The sequence below is a fragment of the Desmodus rotundus genome, chromosome 3 (genome assembly GCF_022682495.2).
Source record: "Desmodus rotundus isolate HL8 chromosome 3, HLdesRot8A.1, whole genome shotgun sequence".
In the NCBI taxonomy this organism is placed as follows: domain Eukaryota; kingdom Metazoa; phylum Chordata; class Mammalia; order Chiroptera; family Phyllostomidae; genus Desmodus; species Desmodus rotundus.
Window position 1 is genome coordinate 49,176,109 of NC_071389.1, and position 27,379 is coordinate 49,203,487.

The 27,379-nt window shown below is 37.3% G+C and overlaps 1 protein-coding gene across 3 annotated transcripts in view; it reads left to right on the forward strand.

The window, feature by feature from the left end:
- LRRC7 (leucine rich repeat containing 7) overlaps window positions 1-27,379 on the forward strand; it is a 483,504-nt gene that overhangs the window by 172,374 nt on the left and 283,751 nt on the right. For all 3 annotated transcript variants that reach the window (XM_053920503.1, XM_024565449.3, XM_024565450.3), the window contains one exon: window positions 5,572-5,774. In XM_053920503.1, coding sequence (XP_053776478.1) covers window positions 5,572-5,774 — 203 coding nt within the window. The remainder of the gene's footprint in view (window positions 1-5,571; window positions 5,775-27,379) is intronic.

The following is a 27,379-nucleotide window of genomic DNA, read 5'->3' on the forward strand; positions in this document are numbered from 1 at the left end:
ACTCTGTTATTTTATAGATGATTAAGCTGATAGAGTTAAAATAATGTGTCCAGAGTCACACAGCCAGGGAGACAGCTCCATAGCCTTCAGCATTGCAGTGAGCTCCGTACCTCTCAAGAGCATCACTATAATTTTGAACAGTTACATTTGAGATGCCCATAAAATATAAAATGGAAATGATAAGCAAAATAAATCCGAGTAGAGATAAAAATTTTTTTTACAAAGATCCACTCATCAAAGTTGAATGAAGTGAGAGTTGGAAAAAGTGAATGAGACTGAAAAGGGAGAGAGTGTATAATTAAACGGGAACAGTCCTGAGGGGTCGGGGAATCTAATGCAATAAATCTCAGTCCTCGGTAGAGAAGATGGCACCTTCTCAAAAGACTGAAATGCAGGGAATGAAGTGCAAGGATAAAGGCCAGAAGAGTGTGACGTCAGGGGAGCCAATGAAAGGAAGTGTTTCCAAAAGAAAGATGTAGTTCTCTGCCAAGTCCTCCTAATAGGTCAAATAACAAGGGATCAAAAGCACAAAAGCGACTAAAGGAAAACTTTCTTTTAAACATGGAAGTTAATCTCCCACCTTCCTTATTTATCTATTCTTACAACCAAGATTCCACTATATTAAAGGGATTTTTAAATACATAGGATCACAACAACAGAGAAAATAGGAAAGAAAACATCAAGAGATAAGAAATTTCAACAAATTTTGAGAAGACAGGGAATAAAGATATAGTTTATATCCATCTACATACAAAGTACATTATTAGCTATATTATTGCTACACAAATGGATATGAAAATTTATTTATTCCATAGACCTCTTAGAGTCTTGAAGACAATGGTTTCCAGGAAAGAACTGAAGAGACTCAGGACTGAAAATAGGAAAACGGACAGATTTCTCCATGCGCAGAACCGCACAGCTATGCCCCAGACGGAAGGGGAGACTATTCTTCAGCTTGCTGGCAGATTATCCTGCAGCAAAACCTATTACGCATACAAAGCCTCCAATTAGTGGTTTAGAGCTTCACTCTTCAGCATTGAAGGACAGCCAGGGATCACCAGATTTTCTTTTAAGTCCCTGTCATATAAGATAAAAACCTAAGTAAACAAACAGAAAATAGAACTCAAAAATAACACAAGAAGCAGGAGGAAAGGATTTAAAGTACATAGCTTTAAATATCTTCTGAGAGAACATGGACATGTTATGGTCCCTTGAAATATAAACAGGGCACTATGAAAGAGGACTGTGCATTTAGGAAGCAACAAACAAGTTTGGAGAGTAAAAATGTGCTATTGGATATAAATAATGGAGTCCATGGGTTTAGAAGACAAAGTTGAGGAGAATCTCTCAGAAAATAGAATAAAAAGGCACAGATATAAAAATACAAGAGAAAAAAATAGTCACAAGAGAGATCTATGAGGTAAGTCCTACATCCAGCTAATCAGGATTGCAGAAAAAGGGAAAATGAAAACAATGAAGATCAGGAAATTATAAATTAAATAATAATAGAAAATGTAACATATTTGAAGGGTAAGCATCTCCAAAGCAAAAAGGCCCATCAAGTACCCAGTACAATGGAATTTTTAAAAAGTACACATCAAGACACATTGTCATGAAATTTCAAAAGACTGCAGACAAGATAAAAATTCAAAAATATTTTGGTGGAAGGAAATGTGGGTATAAAACATGATTTTGAACAGTAATGGGACTGGATTTCCTACCAAAAATTTTAAAAACTAGAAATAATAAATTAAAAATCCCTTCAAATACAGAAGGAAAATTATTTCTGACCTGGAAGTATACATTCAGCCAAACTTTCAATTGCTTGTGGGTAAACTAAAGCCATGTTCAGACTTTCAAAGTTCTCAAAATGTACCTGCCATAGATGTTTTCTCAGTAAGTAATTAAATGTTCTATTCCACCATGGCAGGTTATATCCCAACAAGTCTAGAAAGCAAAAAGACATTGGATCCAGGAGATAATAGATATAACACGATAAAGAAATGCAAAATTCACAGAATAATAGTGAAGAGACATTCCAGATAACAGATAATGTCAGGTCTAGAAAAGCAGCCAACCCAGACAGGAGCAGGAAGATCCAGTGCTCCTGAAGGATCATTTCAGGGGAGCGGGGATGATTAAAAACCAAATTACATGTGTTTAACTATGCCAAGAGGAGATACGATATTAAGTTCATGGAAGATACAGAGAAAAACTAAGCAAAGAAAACAAGAGCCAATTTTTAACGCAACAAAAAATGCACAAGAAATAAAATGTGATTGAATCGCAGTGGTATATACTCACCATAAAATAAATACTATTAATTAAAAATATATATCTATACATGTATATATGTTAGAAGTATGTGAGAATTTATTAGGAAAAAAGATACATTGCCACATTTTGTACTAGAAACCTGTAATTGAAAAGTCAAGACTAGCACCATGATCAAGTTATTTAGAAATTTGGGGTAGAAAAAAGCTCTAAAAAGTTGAAAGTTATTATGTGTAGGGAGCATAGGTAAGGAACTGAAGAGATAGTCCATGAATTAGATACCGAAGTTATCAATGGGTGGAGAAGAAGTTCAAGAGCTGATAAATGAATGGTATGAGGAAGGGCAGAGAGATGCTACTGCCAGGTAATGAAACCATCAAAGGACAGATTTTACAGGATGAGAGAAGAGTAATAGTTTTTAGAGAGCAAGGAAGATAATTCCACTTTCCAACCCTAAGGTGTTTAAGGTATTTGAAAGTCATTATGCTCCACTTGTAAAGCCCGTAAGAGAACCACGTTGCAGTTGAGACTACAGTGGGGAGGGGGCATTCAATAAGAGGATGAAGCTCATTGAAATGGTTGGCTATGCTGTAAGGCATAATCTCAGAGTGCAGAGGGAGTAGAGGAAAGAGAATGTGGGCCAGAGGAAAACCTGAGCACATTGTGGGGGTGAGAGATGGGACAGAAAGGATGATCAGTGGAGCCTGCATTTTGGGACAGTGAAAGGCAAAACATCATAAATGAATTAAATTCCAAAAGTCTTGAGCACTCTGGCCAAAAGCTTCAGGTGCAGACCTGGATATTCCGTTTTCTCTTGGCTCATAATAAAAATATTGTGGTAGTAACAACAGATAGGTATCAAAAATAACCATGTTTTGTTAGCACTAAAGGGTAAGTGCAAGGTGCTGAGCAACAAAAAACATTCCTTACTTGCTCATCTGTGGGTGGAGGGAGACAGAGTATACGCCTTTAGTCAGCATCACAATTGGGTGGTCAATGTGGCTACTAGTGACTCAAATGAAAAACCTGGGAATCTCTTAAGACACATTCCTTTCCCCACAGCCTCCCCTTTCACCTCTCTTTTAATCCACCACCAACACTTTGAATTGTGCTTCTTAAACATCTTTCCCATTTATCACTCCTCTCCATCCTCACTGCTACTATTCTATTCTAAGCCATCATCACTTACCTTTACAACTGCAATAACCTCAACAAATATTTACTAGGTGCCTAATAAATGTCAGATATTTACTAGATGCATTTGTTGGTTGCTTAATATATGCTAGATCCCACGTGGAGACATGAAAGGCAACAACCTATAATCAGGGTTGTTCTATAACTCCGCTCTTTTAAATAACACTGCAATAAATATAGGGGTGTGTATATATTTTTGTATTAGTGTTTTGTATTTCTTCAGATATATTCCAGGAAGTGGAATTGCTGGATCCTGGGGCAGTTCTATTTTTAGTTTTTGAGGATCTTCCCACAGTTTTCCATAGTGGCTGCCCCAATTTGCAATCCCCCCAACAGTACCTAGGGTTTCCTTTTCTCCATTCTCAACAACACTTGTTTATTGATTTATTGATCATAGCCATCCCGACAGGTGTGAGGTGATATCTCATTGTGGTTTTAATTTGCATTCCTCTGATGGTGAGTGACATTTTTCATATGTCTGTTGGCTGTACTATGTCCTCTTTGGAGAACTGTCTGTTCTGGTCTTCTGCCCCCTTTTTAATTGGATTGTTTGTGGTTTGGGGCACTGAGTTGTATGAGTTCTTCATAAACTTTGTATATTAACTCCACATTGGATATATCACTAGTGAGTGTCTTCTCCCATTCAGTAGGTTATCTTTTCATTTTGTTGATGGTTTCATTTGCTGTGCAAAAAAAAATGTTTATTTTGATGGGGACTTTGGATTCTTTTAAATCTTGTGGTAATGTTGTCTCAGCACCCAGGAGCACAGAGCGCACCAGGAGCACAGAGGGCACCTGTCACATGGAGATTTATCTCCTGCTGTTAGAGGGACAGAATAGTCGGGGTTTTCTTCTTGTGGCATAGTTTCTTAAGAAGTTTAATTCAAAATAATTAACATGCCATTTTGGGATATCTTGGGGTTGTCTGTCCTTGGTCCCAACAGAACTCACTTATTTTATAGGGAAATAGTACAGTGAATTAGGAAACTACATGATTAGTGCTCTGGGAACTCAGAGGAAAACGCTGGTTTTTATTATTCTTGGGGAGACATTCATGGACATAGTGACCTTTTAGTAAGAATGAAAAGTTTTTCAAGCGAGCTATCAGTAGCTGATGTGGTTGAGGCAAAGGGTCCCTAATAGGTTCATTTATTCATTCATGCATTCATGTGTTTATTCTACATTTGTTGTTGAACAGCTACTATGTGTCAAGCACCAGGACAAATGCAAAAAGTAAGCAAAACACAGTGTCTACTTTCAAGAGGATTATAGTCTGCCAGAATAATGACATGAAAACAATAGATTTAATAAAGTGTTGTAGGTGCCGTTATACAAACCTGTACAAAGTTTATGGCATTCAGTCAATTTAACCTAAAGATATGCCAAAGATGTCACAGGTCTCTATGGTGATTACAAGTTGTTTTTCACATTAAAATCACAGGATTCATAAAGATAGGCCCTCATTCTGAAGCACATGTTCCAGTTCTGACCTGTAGCTCCAACAAAATATAAGCTTCGTAAAAACAGAGAATTTGCTCAGTTTATCGCTGTATCCCAGTACCTAGATGGGTGTCTCAAACAGAGTGGCTATTCAATGAATGTATGTTGACCAATGGAATAAATTTGTGGGTCAAAAAAAAAATGTCATAAACCTTAGGGGTAAAACTTGAATAATTTTGCAGAAATTAGAGAAATATATTTTCCAACAATTTCTGGAGGTTTCTGTTCTGCATTGTTATTTGTGTAAAATTAAAAGCAATCATAGATCCATATCTCAAATGACAGTGTAATTATGGTAATAGCATTGCACTGAGCCGGGATATATTCTGCCCAATTCTGCTGTGTGATAATGGGAAGTTTTTAACCTCTCTAAATCCATTTCTTTTTTTTTGTTAAATGAGAATAAAACTATCTCACATACCTTGTAGGGTTGTTTGAGGATTAAATGATATAATGCATGGGCATGTCCAGTATACACTTTGAAATATTATGTAATTATAAAATATATAACAACATTAAATTTCTAAGTTTTAAATGTTGCAAAAATGCCCTCCAAAGGCAGTAGATTAAACTATTGTGTTTTTTTTTCCTGTTTTTCTCTAGTGCAGTGCCTGGAGATGACCACCAAACGGAAAATCATCGGCCGTCTGGTGCCGTGCCGATGTTTCCGAGGTGAAGAAGAAATCATCTCCGTTTTAGATTACTCCCACTGCAGCCTTCAGCAGGTGCCAAAAGAGGTCTTTAACTTTGAACGGACATTAGAGGAGCTTTATCTAGATGCCAATCAAATTGAAGAGCTACCCAAGGTAATTTTTGACAACCTAAAATATACCCTGTAAATGAGTATTTTATAATTTCCAAAAATTTGCATAATGATAATGTTAACTACAGCCCTCTGTCCTGGTGATTAACAAATCACTCAAATTGGTATAAGTTTCCCCAATAGCCTAATTACCTTTTAATGCCATCTCCTTTGTAACCTCATGTGATATTTTAAGAACCAAACTCCATGGAAATCATCATTTTTTAGATTATGTGTTGTTATTTTAATTTAAAATGACCTGCACAGATTGGTAGGTTGAGATGGATAGTTTATGCTTTTTTTTTTTTAAAAAAAAGGAAAACTATGACACTATTTCAGAACTGAAAATTTTGTACGTTGTGTGTTCAGGTGGCATTGTTTTAAAACCTTAAATTCTATGTCTAAGAAGTTCTTTTAACACATACACATGGAGTTCTTTTAACACATCCACATACTAATCTGGAAAACATTTCTGGTATTTGAAATCTTTGATTACTACAAATATCACTGAAATTGTATGACATACAATTGATAAATACACTGTGGCAAAAATTGTTAACTACTATCAAACTTTGCACACACAGAACCATTATAACTTGGTGCTGTGCGAAGAAACTGGCTCCTGTATCCTGTTCCCTACTGCAGAAAATGCCGGGTGATAAAAGATTAAAAAGACAAAGGCCACACAGCAGAGAGGCTCAAAATCTAAACCACTAGACCCTAATAATCAGTTAAATAAGTGACTCAGATTAATTAATCAGCAAGGCATTTTCCTGTGAAAGATTTGCACAATGGCTAAGAAGGGGAAAATGTCATACAATAGCCAGGAACTACAAAAAGAAATTTTTTATAATGAAACTAAATTCTGTATCAAAATCTAAGTATAGCATGCTGATCAAAACAAATTATAATTCTTTCCATTTAGGGTTATGCATTATGATGTTTATAAATACGTCAAAGGCAAGAACTATTCGGTGTTTACTTCAAAATCCAACGTACTTCTTTTCTGACAACCGAAGTGCATGGTGTTATCTTAGATCTTTGCTCAGGAGGGCTGGGGCAGGCCTAAAATTGCTTTGGCCGAACAGATTATCATCCGGATTGCACATCAAGTAGAGGCTGGACTGAAGTTGGCTTTCCTTTCTCCCACCGGACTGTGCGCTACTTGAGGGCAGGGAGGACACACTGTCTTTGCCTCCCGAACACGGGGTGCACGCAGACCTCTGCACAAGGTGTCCCAGCTTGTTTGCTGTCACTGCCAGGTGAAGCAATGCAAAGGACCGCGCGTGCTATGCGAGTTATTAGCAAACCCGTGTAAGTGGGGGGTAAACTATGGAAGGGTAAACAATGTGCCATTTACTCTAATTTGGAAAAATAAGCGCAGCATTTTTGTAGGGAAGGCCAACCTAGGATTTCCAGATAAAAAGAAAGGACACCCAGTGACATTTGAATTTTAAACTAAAAAGCAGACAATTTTAAAATATAATTATGCCGCAAATATTCCATTGGATATACTTATATTAAAAACAATAGTTTGTTATTTACCTGAAATGTAAATTTAATTGAGTATCCTATATTTTTGTTTGCTAAATCTGGCAGCCCTAGGTCCATCTGGTCATTTAAAGTTTTTTCTAGTTTCATGTGACAGATTCTGTAAGATAATAGTAAAATTATGATTAATTAATAAAGCAATATTTATTTAATATTTGCTACAGAGTATTTTAGGCTTTAGGGGAGGGAGTATAAGTAACAATTTATGCTCTCAATAATCTGACAATCTAATTACAGAGAAAACAGAAGCATTAGAGGTAAATGCACAGTAGTGTGTAATCAGAGCCAAAGAGCCAGATACTGTGGTAGAGCATATGTATAGCAAAGAATTCTATTCTCAGAGGAGAAGGGAGAGGCCTTGACCAAAAAGCAAAAAGCATAGATGTAAAAATTAAGATGGTAGACATGGAAAGGAAGAAGGGAGGAACAGAGAGCCGTGAAGAGTCTGGAGCCGATGTGCATGGCCACTATTTGCAGGTAGAGTGTGGACTGTGGGAGCACCCAGGTTATGCAAAGCTGTCGGTCGTGCGGCATTGTTTGACTGGATGCTTTGGGTAGATAATGCCATTGGAGAGTTTTACACACCGAGTCAATCTCTACAAGCTTAAATAGGCTTGCACTGACAGTAAAACAGGGCAAGTGGACAAAGACATTCCCAACATATTAGATGTATACTTTCCCAATGCATTAGAATTAAAAGGAAATTATTATCTTTTGTTATTGGTGTGCTTTATATATTTCAAAGATCTTTCACATAATTTCTCAAGGTTTCTATGAGCCCCCAAATTCCATTTTGTTGTTTTCATAAAGTAGCCCTCTAAGTTAGTTTCTTCTAAAATATCAACTAGTGAGCTATGATCTAAATTATCTGACCTTGGGATACATCATAATAATGCATTAATATATTTGTGCATTTTAAGGAAATTGGAAATTAAGAAACAAAAAGAATGATGTATCAATAAGGGTTCATTGCGTATATTTCAAGTAATAGAAGACCCAATCCAAGGTAACTTAAACAGGAAATAGGATTGATTGGCTCACATAAGTGGGAGACCCATCAGGACAGGCTCCAGAGTTGGTATGTTTTTACTTGCCTTATGTGGGATGAACTTTATTCTGAGGCTGGTTCCTCTCACGGTGGCAGACTGGCTGCAACAGTCCTAAAGTCCGTTTCTATGACACCCAAAAGAAGAATATCTGGCTCCTGAAACTCTCTTTTCCTGAGGACAAGAAAGTGTCTTCCTCAGAATTCCTCACATAATTTGCCCTTAAGTCTCCTCATTGGCCTTGACTGTGCACTTGATCATTGCTGATCCTGTCCCTTTGCTACGGGCTCCACTGGGGCAAGAAAGACGGCATCATTTTGATTGCATTACGTAATGATGGGCCACCTCCATGGAGCTGTGGTTGTTGGCAACACTGCTAAGGGAAGGAGTGGAAGGACTGCTGAGGAGATTACCACAATGAACATTGCAAACAAAATGTTACAAAAGCATTACATGGGGGAAATTTTCTCTTAAGCAAAAATGATGTTTAAAATTTTAATGACTCGTAGGCAAAGTATTAAGCCCTTCAGGGATTTAAATCATTAAAGTTAGATTAAATAACTTTTTTTTGCCATCTTATTTTATGGTTTTCTTTGTATTCCTCTGGCATTGTTAATACAAAATAACATGCCTTTTACAACTGATAGAAACCCACACAGCTTATAATTTAGCACTTTTTGCTTGTTACTTTGAATTTGGAATTTAAAAATTATAGGTAGAGTAATAGGCCATAATAGGTATATATTATATATCCTATATACAAAGTAGTATGAGAAGGCAAGTATGAAAAAAAGCAATAGGAGGAAAAACTGCAGAGAAATTTCTTCAAACTGAGGAGCAACTTTTAAAAAGAAAATATAAACAATTCTAGAAAAGCCAAAAATGTGGTCACAGTTGAAAGACATGAAAAGTAAATTTGGTAGATGAGGTCAATTTAAACATATATAAAAGAGGATTAGACTAAATCTAAGTACCACACTTTAAAAGTTTTCTCCATTGAAAAGTTTTCATCCTACCCCAGAAGTATTTTAGAGATTAAGAACCTGAGTTTAGGGACCAAAAAGTCCTGGAATTAGATCCTAGTACTTCTATTTAGTTGGGAAGGTATGTTATTTTCTGGAAGCCTCACTACCTTCATTAGCAACACTGGGAAAATAATAGCACCACTCCTGTGGTTAGACAGGTGATGGGTCGATAGATGGAATACTGGGTGAGATGATGCATGTGGAACACCTGAAATATAAAGATATTTAATGATTGGTATTCATCATTCTCTCATCACATTGGCCCTCAGTCAAGCGAATGGAAGATTCTGTAACATCTCCAGATGGTTCTGGAGATTGGCTCTCCAACAAAAATGTGTTCCATCATGACTTCCTCTCTACCTGAAACCTACAAAGACAGCTTTAAGGAAATCAATCCCCTGCCCAGGATGGGTAATAGCTTTTGACCCGAACAGCCACACCAGCACATTTGTAACAATACCACCACTGCTCCAGAGAATTTCTTTGATTCACAGAATCACAATATTATATCGTTTTTGAGTCCCGCACACCTTGGAGATTATTTTATTTACCCTGTATTATTACTAATAAGCAAATCCAGGCAAGAAAAGGTAATTGACTTTCCTTAGGCCACATAGGATGTTATATTCTATCCAAAACTATCACAGAAGGCTGTGTATTGGTTAGGATACAGTAGGTTCTGCTATAGTAACAAGTCAAAATCTCAGTGGAAAACTGAACAGTTTTACTTTGAATCCCATGAGAGTTCACAGGAACCCATAGCTAACAACTAATTCAACTTCCCACTCAGTGCAGAAATAGCTAATTATTTATATTGCAACAGTCATCCAACATCTTCACAAACATTTCTATTAAGGAAAGAAATCACCAACTAAAAAAAGCAGATCGTTGCATTACTGGAAACTTCTGGTTATTAGAAAGTTCTGCAACTATTGATAATGTTTCTCCAGGTCCACCCATCCACTCATCTGACACTTGGCTGGGTACTGAGGGTCATACAAAGATATTAAGCATCCTTCTCTGGATGAGGAATGATGCTGCTGGCATTATTGCCTTGATCCTTGCAATATTGTAAAGGAATTCATATAATTTGCCTTAGAGCTAGCTCTTTTTTCAGAACTAGTTTCAAAGTTTCTTTGACCATTTTCAAGGACATGCTTTCTAAATGCTTTTTCACCATCTTGGTGACTTTCCTCTGGACCCATTCTAGTTTTTAACCTAGTTTATCAGATTAAATATTATCCCAAGTAAAAGTGCCCACCAAAGAAAGAGACAAAATGTAATGAATTCTGCACAGAGGTCAGCATTGGAGATGGATTTAAGAAGTCGTCCTCCTAGAGGTGAAAAATGAAATGAGGAGACAAAATAATATCCTTTAGAGAGAAAGGAAGAAGAAATTGCGGAGAAATAAATATTAAAATGTATAAAGCCATGATAGTACGAAGTTACCCTAGAACTTGCTGGAAGTTACTTGTGTTTTCCCCAGCAGTCACTGACACTTTGTGTACTGGGGTGGAATCTGGAAATTCTATTATGCTCATGAATCTAAGAGTCTGTGGTGAGACAAATGTGGATTTCAACTGATTTTGGTCTAGTTCTATAGAAAAAAAAGATATAGTCCTTACTACGTAGCCCTTTCAAAGCTAATTCTGGTTGTTTCCAATCTTTCAAGACATTTTATATTAAGGCCATGAACACTTCACCTGTAGAGACCTCCAATGAATTGTTTCATGTATGAGGAAGGCGAGGTTCTAGCTTCTATTAGTGTCGTAAAAGCATCAGAGGGTCAGAATACAGGTGAGATGTATGCGGGTAATACAGATATTTTAAAATAATTAGCAGGAAAGCCAAAGGAACAAATATTAATCTGAATGTTAAGCTATTTGTTCTTCAAACTTGCTCATTTTCTGGAGGCATATTGATAATATCTCCATTTGGGCTCTGGTTTGTTACTGGAAAGGACCCAGCTTGCAGTGGGTCTGCCTCAGGTCTGCCTTCAGTGAGTGGGACTTGACTTCGTGTAGGAAAGATTTCACAGCACAAGTCCAGGTGATGTTGAGAGCACATTTATTAAGGCTGGGACAGTGAAACAAAGGAAGGATGTAGGGTAGAAGAAGTGAAAGGAGAGAGTCTAGGCAGTGCTCTGCTTTGGCTCCCTGGAAGAGTTATAGGAAAGCAGTGAGCCATGGTGGGGCTCCTGTTAGCTCCTTGGGAAGTAAAGGTCACAGAGACAGAAGTGAGCCAAGGTGGGCTGCTGTTAGTTCACCAGGAAGGCATAGAAAAATGGGGCCCTGGAGACAGGATCAGGGTAAGCCCAGGTCCAGCTGCCACCTCCCACTGCTTTCCTGGCTGCAAGTCTCCTTGGGACCCTTGGAGTTGAAGAGGAAATAAAAAGTTCATGCCAGAGAAGGGGCAGGGGCGTGCTCTAGAGTAAGCCCACACTGAGTCTTTGTCTGGAGGCTGATATCTTTTTTTTTTTCTCTGTGGGTGAGAATGTTAAGGGAGAGTTAGAATATTCAGCAGCTTTCCAGGTGCATTTTTTATATGCTAATGTGTCAAAATGAGCACACAGAGAAGTTTGGGAATATTCTTTGGTCTGCTATACTGTTTTACTTTTATCTTGGGTCTGTCTGGCTTTTAATGGGGTTTTGTTATTTGTTCCTCTGATTTCATCTGCCCTTGGGTTTAGCTGGCACAAATGACATAAATTGACTCTCTGTTCTCTGTCTCCCAGACCAGGGAGATTTAAGCTACGTCCTTGGTTAGGGGAGATACGTTCTTGCAATTCACCAGCTGGTTGTAAGTTGCTCAAACTGTTTGGTCTTGTTTAATTTTCTTGTCTCAGTTTCCCCATTCCACATGCCTGGGAATTTTCCTAGCTTCTTACTATCCTGCCTTGGTTTTTCCACAGCATGACCCAAACCAGTAGATCCCACTCTTCTAGATTATAAAAATTCAACCAGGTGCGGGAACTGACATTCTCTTGCTCTGCTAAATAAATGTTTTAGAAGTCTCATGTAAGACTTTTATTATTTTACTGTAAAAACATATTTTAACAGTCACATATGGAAAACATTTATAAACACCAAATACATGGTACTCCTTCACAAGAAAAGATAGGTAGTAGGGAAAGATGGGAAGGGTCTAGTCAAGGAACATGTATAAAGGACTCATGGACATGGACAATAGGGCGGGGATTGTCTGTGGGAGTGGGGGTGGTGGGGCAGGGGAAAGCAATGGAAGAAAAAGTGGGACAGCTATAATAGAACAACAATTAAATTAAATTAAGTTAAACATAAAAATAGGTAGTAAACCTATATACTTTTTTTAACGGCAGTTTTATTGACATATTTTTCACATACCATCAAATGTACCCTCACAAAGTATACAGTTCCTTGGTTTTATTATATTTACAGAATTTTATACCATCACCACTGTCTATTTCTAGAAAATTGTAATCACCCCCGCCCCATCCCCAAAACACACTATACCTATTAGCAGTCACTCCATATTTTCTGCTTCTCCTAGCTTCTGGCACTCTCTGCATGAGTTTGCCTATTCTGGACATTTCCTGTAAGTAGAAACACACAACACAGGAGACTTTGTGACTGGCTGCTTTCACTGAGCATAATGTTTTCAAGGTTCAGCCACATTGTAGCATGTGTCAGTACTTTATTTCTTTTTTTTGCCAAATAATATTTCTATGTGTAGATACACCACTTTTTAAAAATAGGATACAACACTTTTTGAAATGTTGGAGGAATCACACTACCTAATATCAAACTATACAATAAAGCCATAGTAATCAAAACAGCATGGTACCATTATCAAAAACAGACACATAGATCAATGGAACAGAATAGACAGCCCATATATAAACCCACACCTTCATAGTCAGTTAATATTCAACAAAGGGAGCAAGCATGTCAATTGGCTAAAGATAGCTTTTTCAATAAATGGTATTGGAAAAATTGGACAGATACATGCAGAAAAATGACACTAGACCACCTTCTTACACCACACAAAAGAATAAATTCAAAATGGAACAGAGACTTTAATGTTAGACCTGAAACCATAATAATTGTAGAAGAAAACATAGGCAGCAAATTCTTGGACATTGCTCTGATATTTGATCAGATATGTCTCCTCAGGCAAGGGAAACAAAAGAAAAAATAAACAAATGAGACTACATCAAACTAAAAAGTTTTTGCACAAAAAAGAAAATCATCAACAAAATTAAAAGACAACCCAATGGCAGAACATATTTGCTAATATATCTAATAAGGTGTTAATATCCAAAATTTATAAAAAACATATAAAATTCAACACCAAAAAGGCAAACAACCCAATTGAAAAATGGGCAAAGGACCTGAATAGACACTTCTCCAAAGAGGACATCCGGATGGCCAATAGACATATGAAAAGATGCTCAACATCACTAATCATCAGAGAGATGCAGATTAAAACCACAGTGAGGTATCATCTCACACCTGTCAGAATGCCCATCATCAATAAATCAGTGAACAATTGGTGGCAAGGATGTAGAAAAAGGGGATACTTTTGCACTGTTGTTGGGAATACAGATTGGTGCAGCCACTGTGGAAAGCAATATAGAGATACCTCAAAAAATTAAAAATGGATCTGCCTTTTGACCCAAAGATCCCACTTCTGGGAATATATGTGAAGGAACCCAACACACTAATTCAAAAGAGCATAAGCATCCCTATCTTCATCACAGCATTTTTTATATTTGTCAAGATATGGAAGTAGCCCAGGTTTACATCAGTAGATGAGTGGATAAAACAACTATGGGACATTTACATAATGGAATACTACTCAGCCATAAAACAGAAGAAAATTTTACCCTTTGCTACAGTACGGATGGACCTGGAGAACATTATGCTAAGTGAAATAAGCCAGTCAGAGAGAAGCAAATACCATATGATTTCATTCATATGTGGAATATAATGAACAAACTGAACTAACAAGGAAAATGGGAACAAACTCACAGATGGAGAACAGATGACAGCTAGTGGGGGGTGGGGGTTAGGGGGTGGAGAGATTGAGCAAAAAGGAAAAAGGACTCATGGACATGGACAACAGTGTGGTGATTTCTGGGTGTAGGGTGGCATAAGGGACTAAATGGTAATGGGGAAAAATACAATAAAGATTAAGTTTAAAAAAAGAAATGCAGATGAATTACTATAAAATATTATTTTTCTGTGTAATTGTTTTCTCAATACAACTTTATCACTTTGGGGCCTTGTAGTCCATAGTAAACATGAAATTGAACTCCAGTACCCAACTCCTTCCAGTATTTTGTTTTTAATTAAGTGATTGTTGAAATTCAATTTTATAAGTATATGTAGTAAAAATGGAAGTAAAATATTAATATTTCATCCAATATGGAATATTGAAGTAAGCTGAAAGAGGCCAAAGAAAATAGCATTGATGCCTACAGCTGCTTTTCCAGGAAGAAAGCAGACATTGGGAAGCTGAGTGCCAGGGCAAGGGCTACAAGGAAGCAGTTGCATGATTCTCAGCCCTCATGGCACCACACACTCAGAGCTGTGTACCTGACACATCGATCATCCAATAACAAAGCAGTCGGGAATTTATCAGAGAGGGATGTTTCGGACCGGTGAAAATTTTGTCATGGCTTGCTTCCAGTCACTGGACCATGAATAGCAGAAATCCTCATTGACTTTTCAGAAAATAAATGAGCAACAAAAATATACCTGAATTGTGCCAGCAACCAGCAGGTAAAATAAAGCTCCAAATTAATGACCAGTAAATGGGCTATGACAAGAGTGTGGGAGCTGTTTGAGCTGAGCCTTGACATAAAAGCCACACAGGCTCTTTGCTCCGAGATGTGGCCCCTGCCCTTTCCTCTGCCAGCATTCCTTCCACGGGGCCTGCTCCTTCATCTCCTTTAGGCACCTGCTCAAAACCACCTTCCCAGAGGAGCTTCCCCTTTATGTTATAGAAAGTAACAACACCCACCACCCTGCTACTTATTCCCCCCAACAAAATTTTACGCTTAGTCGTATCTCTAGAGAATTTTCTACTGTAATTCAGTTTTTAGCCACTATTAAGATACTACCTAAATACTTTGTCATTGCTATAAAATATCAGCATAAATAGCTCCCTGTGATGGTGTTGATTATATTACAAAGGGTAGGACCTTTGACAGGAGCCAGAGGTGAGGAAGGACAGGAAAAGTTGAAGAATATCTGCATAGGACACAAAAATAATTCTGACTTTAATGGGTTTTTTTTAATTCTATTTTTAATTTTTGATGCTGATTTTGGGTGCTGAAGTAAGATGGGATAATTTTTGAGGCTCCTCTACAATTTATTACCTAATACAATACACTCTTTGTGTTTTTATTTACTCTCAGTCTCTGAGTGCTTTATCCATATAAATTAGAGCTGCCACATAATATTCTTTCAAATAAAGAGACACTTTCTCTGATTCTAGAAGCAGTCAGAAAAAGGACGTCATGGAACTTATTTTTACATGTATGGAGGTGGAGAAGGAAATTAGCCCTTCAAAATTCTTTTCAAACTTAATGTTTTGTGATTCACTCATTTGAGATATATTTAACAGAACAAATTATAATAGAAGGAAATGTTCTGACAGTCTAGTGACTCTGGTTACTGGTTATTTTCACAGAAGTACTGCAGAACAATGTAAAGGGTTCTGAAGAAATCGGCCTCACGTTTAATGCAGCCCTGGACACTAATTAGTCATGTGACTTCAGACATATTATTTAACCCCTTTGAACCTTAGCTTCTTCATTGTAGTAGATGCTAACAAATTTGTTCCTCCTTGTCTGCTGTGATTGCAGTGAGGATCAAATAATGTAAATTATATAAAAGCCCTATAAAACAACAAAATAATATATAACTCCTTGGGTTAAGAGAAATAGCTTATTTTGATAAGAAAGGCTATATCTTAAATAAATTTGATTTAGTTCTTTAATACAAATTTAGACAAAATAACACTGTAATCACAGAAGTTTAACTGGTAAACAAATAGCTATGGATTTATTTAATTGTAGTCCATAAAAACCAACTGATCATTTTAGGTAAAGATGGACATAGAAATATACCTGAAGCTTATAAAATTAATATGAGCCTGAAGAACTTTATGTAGGAAAAGGGTAGGAACCAAGGAAGCTCTGGGTAGTTGCCCAGAATTCACAGAATGGGACAGGATGGGCTACGCTCTGCTACTCTCATACCCCTGTGTAACCCCGATGTTTGTTCAAGATGAAAATGCCAGATGCCTCCCAAAATAATATACAGTGAAGGATCCCCTTAAAAGGAAGATCAATGCCTAATGTAAAAAAGGGAAAGGATACTGAACAGAAAAAAAGTGTCCTCCAATATTTTACATATCTTCGGTCTTCAATTGTATTGATTCTTTCTTCTTGTCATTCACTGATATTTGGTACTCAGGATTCTATTCCTGAGGCCATGTTTTTATTAGACTTTGAAATAAATTTATTTGAAACACATGTCATTTATTCATTTTGTGAGAGATTTTAATATTAATGAGATCAAATAAACCACAGAAGGATTATTTTAAGGTAACAAATTATAAGATGTTAATTTATCATTGTGATTTTAGTTTATTGAAACTTGAATGAGCATTGACTATTTTTTTCTTCTATTTAAAAGAGTTCTTTTGAAGTGAAAGAAGCTACTTTATCACCATAGTTACTGATTAAACAGTTGTTACGATTGAGAAATATGAAAAGATTTGCTCTAGATTAAATATGGCGCAAATTTACAAATGTGGAACATAAAAGCTGTCACTTGTTCCATAAAATTGCCTCATATTTTTCATCTCACATTAACAGATAACTCCTTAAGTGTTTTTTGTGTAGAAACAGAATTCTCTATAACCTTGGCATTTTATATAAGCACTCCAACATAATCTATGGAGGGTTTTCACAAGATCCTGGGTTTACATAACGGTGAAAAAAATGACCTTCTTCAATTCTATCACTCCCTCAAAGATATTCCGGATGCATTATTCTGTCCTCCAGTGCCAAAGGTATAGAATTTATCTGAGTATATAAAGCTATATCCAGAATAAAACTGTCACAGAAGTGATACATAAATAATCTAAATTTGTCTGTTTAATCTTTTGCCTGAAGCATTTTTCTCCAAATGTATACTTTTGTTGCAATTATTTTGGCATTCACAGGTAGTTATTTTTTTTCAATAAATAAATCATGTAGATGGACTCTCTTAGAGGCCCAGGGGAAAGTGAACTGAAGAACAAATTTGTATTAAAAAAAACATAGTGTATGTGTGGAACAGTTTAGATAATTTGGTCTTACTCAAATTTCTAGTTTGGTTTAAGAACCAGTATTTTTCTGGTCCACAAGCGTGTAGCATTACCAACTCTTGATTGCGCGTCAGTGAGAACCCGGCTTCTGCAGTGCCCGGTCATTAGCTAAGCCGCTTCATCTTCCAACTGCGACTCACTCATCCTACCGTTTATTGCTGACCTTTTCCCCAATACCAACTCTCATTAAAACCTAAATTCACTCTAATTTCAATGAGACTGAAAACTCATTTGCTGACTTCTACTGCCAGTTGTAGGTGAAATACATCTGTTGATCTGTTCACTCATTCAGCAAACATTTTTGAGTAACATTCATGTGCGAACACCTGTTCTAGGTGCTGGAGATAAATTATTCAGCAAGACCAACAAGTTCTTATTCTCACAAAATCTACATTGCTGAAAAAAAAGAATGAAGGTGATTTTTAAAGGAAAATGTTAGGTAATGGCAGGTGTCACGGTGAAAATAAATTGGAGCAATTGCTGGGAGACTATTTTAGGTTGAAAGGACAGTGAATGCTTCTCTAAGGAGTAACTTTTTGTGTTGAGATTTGGATGACAGGGAGGAGTCAAGCATGCATATCTGAGCAAAAGCATCCCAGACAGAGGGAATACTCTAGGGTGGGAAGGAGTGTAGCTGCTCGAAGAACAGAAAGAAGGCGGGCGTGTCATGTGTGAGGGAACTGCTCAATACCAGATGCAGTAGACGTGGGTCATAGCGAGGCTAAACCATGTAAGTTCGAGTCAGCTAGGGAAGACCTTAATATTTTATTCTAAGCAAGATGAGGAGCCATTTAAACATTTTAAGGGAAAAAGGTGATATGAAATAATTTATATTTTAAGAACATCTTTTGGGCTGCAGTGTGGGAATACATTGTGGCAAGTCAAGAGTAGAGGCAAGGAGATTAGAGGCTACGGTAGCTCAGGTGAGAAGCCAGAGGCTTCAACTAAATTGACAAAATGATGAAAAAGGGAAGCATTTCAGGTCGGGCTTTGTAGGCAAGATTAATGGTATTTGCTAATGGAATGGATTTGGAAGATAGTAAATTAGGACCTGAATAGAGATTTAGAAAGAATTGCTATTGATAGAGGGGGGAAACAAGGAGAGAAAGAGTTGATATGGATATTTGGAAGAACCCACGTGTTGTTGTCATGGAAGCTAGAAAAGAAGGAAGCTATTTTAAGAAGAGAGAGTAGTAAACTAAGAGATTGACTTAATGAGACTGGGGGGGGCACTGTATTTGCTAGTAGAGAAGTAATTGGCGACTTTGATGAGAGTAACAGTGTGGAAACCCATTGAAACCAGACTGTAGAAGCAATGGGGATATTCACATCACTCTTCAGAGGGTTAGCTGTGAGAGAAAACAAAGAAATACAACACACTAAAGAGAAGCTGAAGGTTAAGAGAAGTTCTTTTTTTATTTGTTTTCTGGTCAGTGACATTAAAGCACATTTACACACAGATAAGAATAAATTAGATGAAACGAGGAGAAACTAAATGAAGGAAAGTGATGGAATAATTACAGGAGCAAAGTCCTGAAGGCAAAAAGACATGGGATTCACAGAAAGCCTGAAAGGCCACCTTTGAGAGGACCAGGCACACTTTATCCATTTATGAGACAGAAGAAAGAAAAGGTGGGTACTGATGATGATGGTTGGTAAAAGATGTGATAAATATTGAAATTTGGTTTAAATGATAGAGGTCTCAATATGGTGAAGAAATGCTGGAATCAGTGAGCTAAGGGATGGGCAGTGGTAATCTTGCAGTGAGCTGGGAGGATGGGTAAATGGGATGCATGAAACAAAGTTACAGAGGCATATAATTTACAAAAGGAGTTATGGATCTTAAATGAATAAATTAGCTGTATTTATAATGTTTCTTTTTGAAGTGTCAGGTAATTGAGAAATGGATACTGGAGCAGTTCTTCTAAAGTCATATTAACTTATATGCTTGGACAGTGTGTTAGCTGTAGAAAATAAAAAGGTGAAGGCAGGTGAAAGAGTTAAGTAAAAAGGAAAGGGCAGGAAATGCAATAGATATGTATGCACTGAGCATCTATTGTGTGCTAGGCACTTCACACACAATAGTTCCTATGTTCTCAGAACAAATCTGGCAAAGGGGTTTCGTTATCCTCATTTAAATTCAAGGGCACTGAAGCACCTGAGGCTAAAAGAATTTAGCAAGGTTTATGCAATTAAAAAATAGCATGATCCTTAGAACACAAATTTAGGCCTATATTACTTCAAATCCCATGTTCTTTTCACTTTACTAATCTGAGGCAGACCTTCTGTAACTTGGCATATGACTAGACTTGGGGATCAGCAAGGAGGAAAAAAGGATAAGATTTTCATCCTAGAGAACTGGGAAAATGATACTATTAAAATATATTGGAAATTGTCTATTCAGATCCTTTGCCCATTTTTTAATTGGGTTGTCTTCTTGGTGTTGAGCTGTGTAAGTTTATATATTTTGGAAATGAACCCCTTATCAGACGTATCATTGGCAAATATGTTCTCCCATTCGGCTGGCTTCCTTTTCATTTTGTTTATGGTTTCTTTTGCTGAGCAAAAGCTTTATAGTTTGATATAATCCCATTTTTTTTCTTTGTTTCCCTTGCCCGAGCAAAAATTGGGATGGAAAGAGACTTCGCTTGGTGCGATGGGTTTACATTGCAGTGTGCAGATGATATTTTATTGAGTTGTACACTTGAAACTTGTATGGTTTGGAAACCAATGACACCCCAATCAATTCAATTAAATATATATAATATAAAGAAACAAATACAATAAATTCTGTTTTAGATGCAAAATATGAGCATCCTCATAAAGACACCAAAAAAATAGTAAGATATTTGAAACTGAGCTTTATCAGATCAGGACTGGCAATACAAATTTACCTTTTATTCAGGAATTAGAAACAAACAGACATGTTTTGTTTGGCTTGCCAATTTTTAAAAAGTGAGCTAGTAGCCAAATTATCACGTATTTTACCAAAAACAAAGTCCAGATTCACGGACTCTTTTTTTTTTTTAAAGGAGAAAATCTGATTGGGTCCAGATGCCCAACTGGTAACAATTAGGTGAAATCGAGTGTCACAGGGCTCCAGAAGAGACAGCTCTAGTTTGCCCCTGATCCCACCCAGGCTGCTACTAACATTGAAGTTACCCATTCGGCTCCTATAGGAAATTGTGTGTGCAGCCTAACATGTATATTCATTAATCTTTTCATGGAAATGTATCTACTATACGCCAGATACTTTGCTAGTCACTGGGAAAATAGTGACTGGACAGACTTACATTGAACAAGGAATTGAATCTAGCATGCTATCTTTTATAGTAGGAGGGAAGCAGTCGATGTTTTGGAAATACTTAGTGGAGCATCCTGAGGCATGTCATTACAACTAAGACTTAAGGATGAGGAAGAGTTCACTAGAAGAAGAGTGAGCAGTTTCCAGAGAAAATGCAAATGAGGCATATTGAAGGAACTGAAAGAAAGTCAGTATTGCTTAACTACATCGTGCCCGAGTGGCAATGGGAGTGATAAGGCTGGAGAAATTATAAAGACCTTCCATACTAAAACCAGAACTTTGACTCTTATCTGGAATATGTAAAAATTCATTGGGTTGCAGCAAGGTCAGATATGTATTTTAGAAAAATAGTTCTAGCCACAATAAGAATAAACATAAAAGGATAAACCCACAGGCAAGAAGACCAGTCGAAATAGGTGAAAGGATGATGGCCTAGCCCAGGATAGTGACCCTGAGGGCAGAACCAAGGACACAGATTGGAGAGGCCTTTTGGAGGCAAAATTTACTGGATTTGGTCATTTGTTTAATATCTTGATTTGGTGGGAAAGAGCAAAATGTGTCACAGATGACTCCCAGGTTTCTCCTAGAGGATGTGGAATAAACCAAAAGGCAGAAGGTACAGAATCCAGGAAACCAGATGATAGTCAGAGGTGGAGTGGGTAGCAAATGGGTACGGAAGCCACATGTGCATCACAGTGAGACAGCAAGCTGCCCAGACTGGAGCCAGCTACACTACACGTGGGAATGAGCTCCTCAGAGTAAAAAGTGGACCTAGTTATTTATCTGATGTGCTTTAGCACCTCAAAATACAATTGCTGGGCATTTCACAGAGCTGTTTAAGCATTTGAAAAAACTAAGGATTAAATATACAGAAATCCAGCAGATAAAAATATAGCAACTGCAGAAAAAAAATTAAGAAAAAAAACAAACTATGTAAACAAACATTACTCTCAGCATTAACTACTGATATAACAAAAACTTTGGATGTAAGTATATCAAGAAGATGAAGACGAAGTGATGGAGGTTGTGGTGGTGAGAAATGCTATGGTTTTTCACCTGCCATGATATGAAAGAAATATACAGTATCTCTAACTGATAAAATAAGAATTAGAAATGCGTGTGCATTCCCTCAAAATAGAAAATACAAGAAATAAAAGCCAGAAAAAGTTGAAAGCAAAAACCATTAGAAGAAAGATGAGGGGATGCAAATGAGAGGACAAAGAACTGATGTAATGCTTTTATAAAATAAAAATTAATTTTAAATAAGAAAAAGAATTAAGCTGGAAGAGAAAAGCAACAAAGGTTAACTTTTTGGTAGATCTGACCAAATGTGACCAAATTATGGTACTTCCTTTTGAAAATGGTCTGTAACACACACTGATACATGTAAATGTCCAATGCTCCAGGAAATTATGAACTACCATTGGAGCAAAATAAATGCCATAAAAAGCTAAAATGTAAATTTTAAAGGTTGGTCAGTATTTGCTATCTGTTCTTTCACTGGTTCTTATAATACTAGCCAACTGATAACTACATATTTTACTGTTATTCATTTCCAGGTTCAGCCCTTAGTATGTGAACAAGTTCTAAATCAGAGGGCAGACTCTTCTAGAATGAAATCAGCCCTTAGAGAATTAATCAAGAATTACTCTTCTAGTGTATAAAAAAAGTTTTTTCTGAAGTTGCTTCATTTTTTATTCACTTGGTTTTCCATACATCTACCCTTTCAATTTCTAGAAAAATTTCTCTACAGTATTTATTATTATACTCTAGAGAAATTCCCCAATGGCTGATTTCATTCTAGAAGTAAGTCCAAAATGCTGCATTGGAAGGACACCTTCTTTGATATAGAACCACTTCATGATACAATTCTTGACCAGGGACTCCTGAGAAGTCAGGACATACTCAGTTTGTTATAGGAACATGAGATCATGTCAATGTAATTACTGGGTTGACCTTCCCTAGAACTGGCCTGCGTCACATGTAAAATCGCCAGGTAAGCATTTGCTTTCAAAATTATGCACAGATATATAAGGCCATGAATTAGGATCCACTATAGCACACATGTGGTACATTTTTATTAAGAATGACAATTAAAAAATTTCTAAATGAGAAATGTGAATATGTTATGGAATCAAATGCAAAATTCATCTGAACTGCAAAGAAAAAAAAAGCACGTTCCGTTTGGTCTATTCTGTTGTTAGAGGAACTGTGATAGAAGTTTAAGAGACCCTAGACAAAACTTCAGAGATAATAAACTGTTCCTCAGGTAAGGAGAAATAATAGGAAAGAAGAGATGCAGAGGATATGAATAATGTAAGCGCACACTACTTGCCTGCTAGCTAGTACCGCTTAGCTGCAAAGGTTAGCTCCAGAATCCCACTAGGTCCTCTAGGTGCTGAGATGAGCAGTTATAAGTGAAAAGCCTGGTGTGGCAGAAAGCAGTAGAGCTGTAGAATTTGGATCTCAGTTTGAGGAAGGTCTTCAATCGCAGTTTCTCCCTTGCTTAGCAGAGAGCATCTACCTTGGAAGACTGTTTTTGTCATCTACTGACCTAGTGGCAATTCTTCATTGTTGTAGATTAAGTAATGTGAAGCCTGTGAAGTGTGAGCATGGGGCCTGGCAAAACACAAAACCTTCCACAAACGGTGGCAATTGTTAGGAGCCGAAGTAGTATAAAGAACACCAAGAAGTTGAGTTTTTCTATAAAATGAGAAATGGTAGTCCCACTTTACAAAAAGGAAGCTATATTTTTCTAAATTAAGTGATAGCTAGTCTTCCAAAATTTATGTAAAAATTAATGTTTAACAAAATCCTAGTGATATTTATGGTTTCTATACAAAGAGGCAGCTTGCTGTTTCTATAATGAGTCTGAAACAGCAATAACTGAGTTAAATCTTGATCAGACATTATAGGGAATACCAATATTCTCTCTCTGTCTAAAACCTTTTTACTGCTTCTTGATTTCCTTCTAACAGAGTAGCCTTGCTGTTGATTTTTCATTTTGGCATGCGTGAAAATGTGTTTGTTTGTGGTATTTATTGCCTAGAAAGTTACCTTTTCTGTTTTCTTTAAATTTTAAGTGGATGAATTAAACGTTTGTTCCCTTTTATTGAAGTGGCAATCAAGATTAATTATGTTGAATATAACCCCCATGGCCCTTAATTGTCTCTTTTCTGTCTGTCAATGGCCTTTAATAGGAATAAAGATTAAGAATTGTTCAAAATAATTAAGAATTGACTACATAAAGGCTTGTAATACACGTTCGCCGTGTGAATTTACCCATTCACATTAATGATGGCTGCTCCTGTCTTTGCCGCTGCAGCACCTCCAGCCTGCAGAGAAGTTCTGACTCCCAGGAGAAGGGAAGGACCAGGGCCCACAGGGTTGGGTGTGGGGGATGCTGGCACAGGGAAGAACAGAGTCACAGAAGCCAGGAGTGGAGGATTCTAAGGAGGGAGGGATGACATAGTCACATGGAATAGGGAGCCCAAGTTAAGGCAAAAAGTAGATAATCCTTTAGACTGGGTGGTACAGTTTCACTGTGACTTTTGCAATAACAGCATTAGGTGAAAAGAGGTGAGAGCTTCTTGATCTTCCTGTTCACCCTACTTACCACAGCCGTGCATTCTCCTGTTCTCCGCACTGAAGACGTGCACATCTTTTTTGCTAGCTAAGCTCTATTCCTCAGTTTTCAGATTTGTACCTGCTTTCTGGATTTACTTGACTGTAACACTCAATAGTTTAATTTCCCCTTTGAAACCTGTCTCCTGTCCTACATTCTCTGTCTCAGCTGGGTGACTACCCAGTCCCCATACCAGGACCCTGTCATCCTTTACTTTTACTTCTCTCTCACCTCCCTCATCAAACCAGCTGCCAAGTCCTGTCAATTTTGCCACCTTTTTCCTGAATCTAATCTCACCTCTCCAGAATATAACAGAGCCTTTGTCAGTCCTCATCCATCTCTTAGTGGGCTGATAGAACAGTCTCCTTATTGATATGTCTTAAAACCACTCCCTCCCCCACTATTATTCTTCACACATCCAACAGTGGTATTTCCAAATGTACTTACGACCAGGCCATAATCTCAGCTAAGCTGTTCTCTGTCTTCTCTCTAATTTACAGCCAGGGAAAGAAGGCAACTGAGGCCTCCCATTGCCTGGCTACAGCCTACCTCCCCAACGCCTCACTTCTGTTCTAACACAAAGTGTCTGGAAACAGAAAAGTCTTTTTTGCCTCTAAGCTCAGGCTGTTTCCTCTATCTCCTATGCTACTTTAAGATTCACCTCAATTGTCACCTCCTCCAACAAATTCCATTCTTCTCTCACTGGCACAGTTACTGAACTCTCCTCTACGGCTCCATATCAACATGCATACAATTCTACAGTTGCACTTACAAACCTGTGGTAATTATTCTTTCAAAACATATTTCTTGAATGCCTGTTCTACTCCAGGGAAACAGGGTTGAAGAAGAAAGACAATCGACACTAATTGCTCAGAGGTATGTGGCTTGTTAAGGGAGGAGTCAGAATTCAAACCTAGGGTTGTCTGATTCCAAATTTTATAGTTTTTCCATTATGATCAGATGTAGAGGACAGACTGTACTTATAAGTTATCTTCTCTTTGGCTTTCTGACCTGGTCAAAAATTTATACTAATATAAAAGGCTAGATTAATGCTATTCAACCCAGTTGTGCACACCATATTGATTACTCTCTATAGACAAAGCTAATACCTTTATAAATGGCCAAATATTTTACCAACTAATAGTTACTAAAAAAGCAAAAACAACAAAACTCCCAAGGCAACCTGTGCATACCACCTCCTAACACATACACACATACCACTTGTCTGAAGTGTGGCAGAATTATCAAGAATTTGCCCCAAATGCCTGGCATCAATGAAAATTAAAAACATTTAAAGCTATGTTTTTCTATTCAGCTTTCACTTTTTCCTATTTTTTTATCTTGGTGTTATAAGCTTGTTTCCATCAGTAAAGTATGAGAGTTAAAGAACATTTTCATTAAAATTTTTTTAAGATAAAATTGTTATCAGGTAGAATGGGTATGGTAAGATACTATTCCTTGTATATTCAGCCCAACAGCTGTTATCCCAATAAAACAGATATATCCACTTCCTTCAAAGACGATGACAAATGCTAAAATAACCTTGCTGTTTCAAAGGGGAAAAAATGATTCAAAAATGCCTTTGTACAAATTGTTGCTGAAAAGACCTATATTTTAAAAACAATAGCAATGATGTTTATTGTTTTCTGGGATAAAATGCCTGGGCGTTTATTGTGGTTGCCGTTTTTCTGCAGGGGAGAAAAGAGCTCCTCTCTGCAGCACATTCAATATTGCTAAAACTCACTAGAAGGGATTGTAAGCGTTCTCGTTTCCTACAGCTGCAATCTTTTTCGAGGACACCAGCACTTGCCCCGCTCAACACCTCCCACACCAGCCCAAAGCTCCACAGCTACTGAGACCTTGAAGAGTTGTTGGACCACAAAACCTTCCCTTCTTTGGCTGTCCATATACTACTGACACCAAGTCTCAATGATTTCCCCTTCCAATGTCTCCTTCCTCCTGACAGCGCTTTAACTAAGACTGGCATTATTTTTCACCTGGATATTCTCTAATTACCCACCTGTCTCCTTCTGGTAACAGGTGCCAGCTGTTACTAAAAGCAAAAATCTGAGTCAGTCACTTCCTTACTCATGAACATTTAAGGGTTGGATGTGACTGTGAGGGAGCATGCCGACTCGTTTGAAAGGCAAATTAACACATCCAGATTCTCTAGGTTAAGGGCAAGTTCCAAGAATGTTTCTTTTGTAGTAAAATGTAATAGGCAAAGCATATTTTTATAGAATTTTACATTGAATTTTCTTTTATTTTTCTTTTATTTATAACCTCTTGTTCACTGTATACTTAAGAAAAGTGACACTTTGTTAGTGCCTCCTTGGGTCCTGGCACTGTGCATCACTGAGAGATGTTTAAGAGGTGCTCACAAACACAAGCAGTCAGGAAAGAAGGGAAATGGGAAGGGAAGAGTGAAAAAAGAAAGAAAGAAGAAAAAAGAAAGAAAGAGAGAAAGAGAAAAGAGAGCGAGGGAGGGAGGAAGGGAGGGAGGGGGAGGGGGGGGAGAGAGAGAGAGAGAGAAAGAAAGAAAGAAAGAAAGAAAGAAAAAGAAAGAAAGAAAGAAAGAAAGAAAGAAAGAAAGAAAGAAAGAAAGAAAGAAAGAAGAAAGAAAGAAAGAAGAAAAAAGAAAGGAAGAAGAAAGAAAAAAGAAAGAAAGGGAAAGAGAAAGGAAGGAAGAGAGAGAAA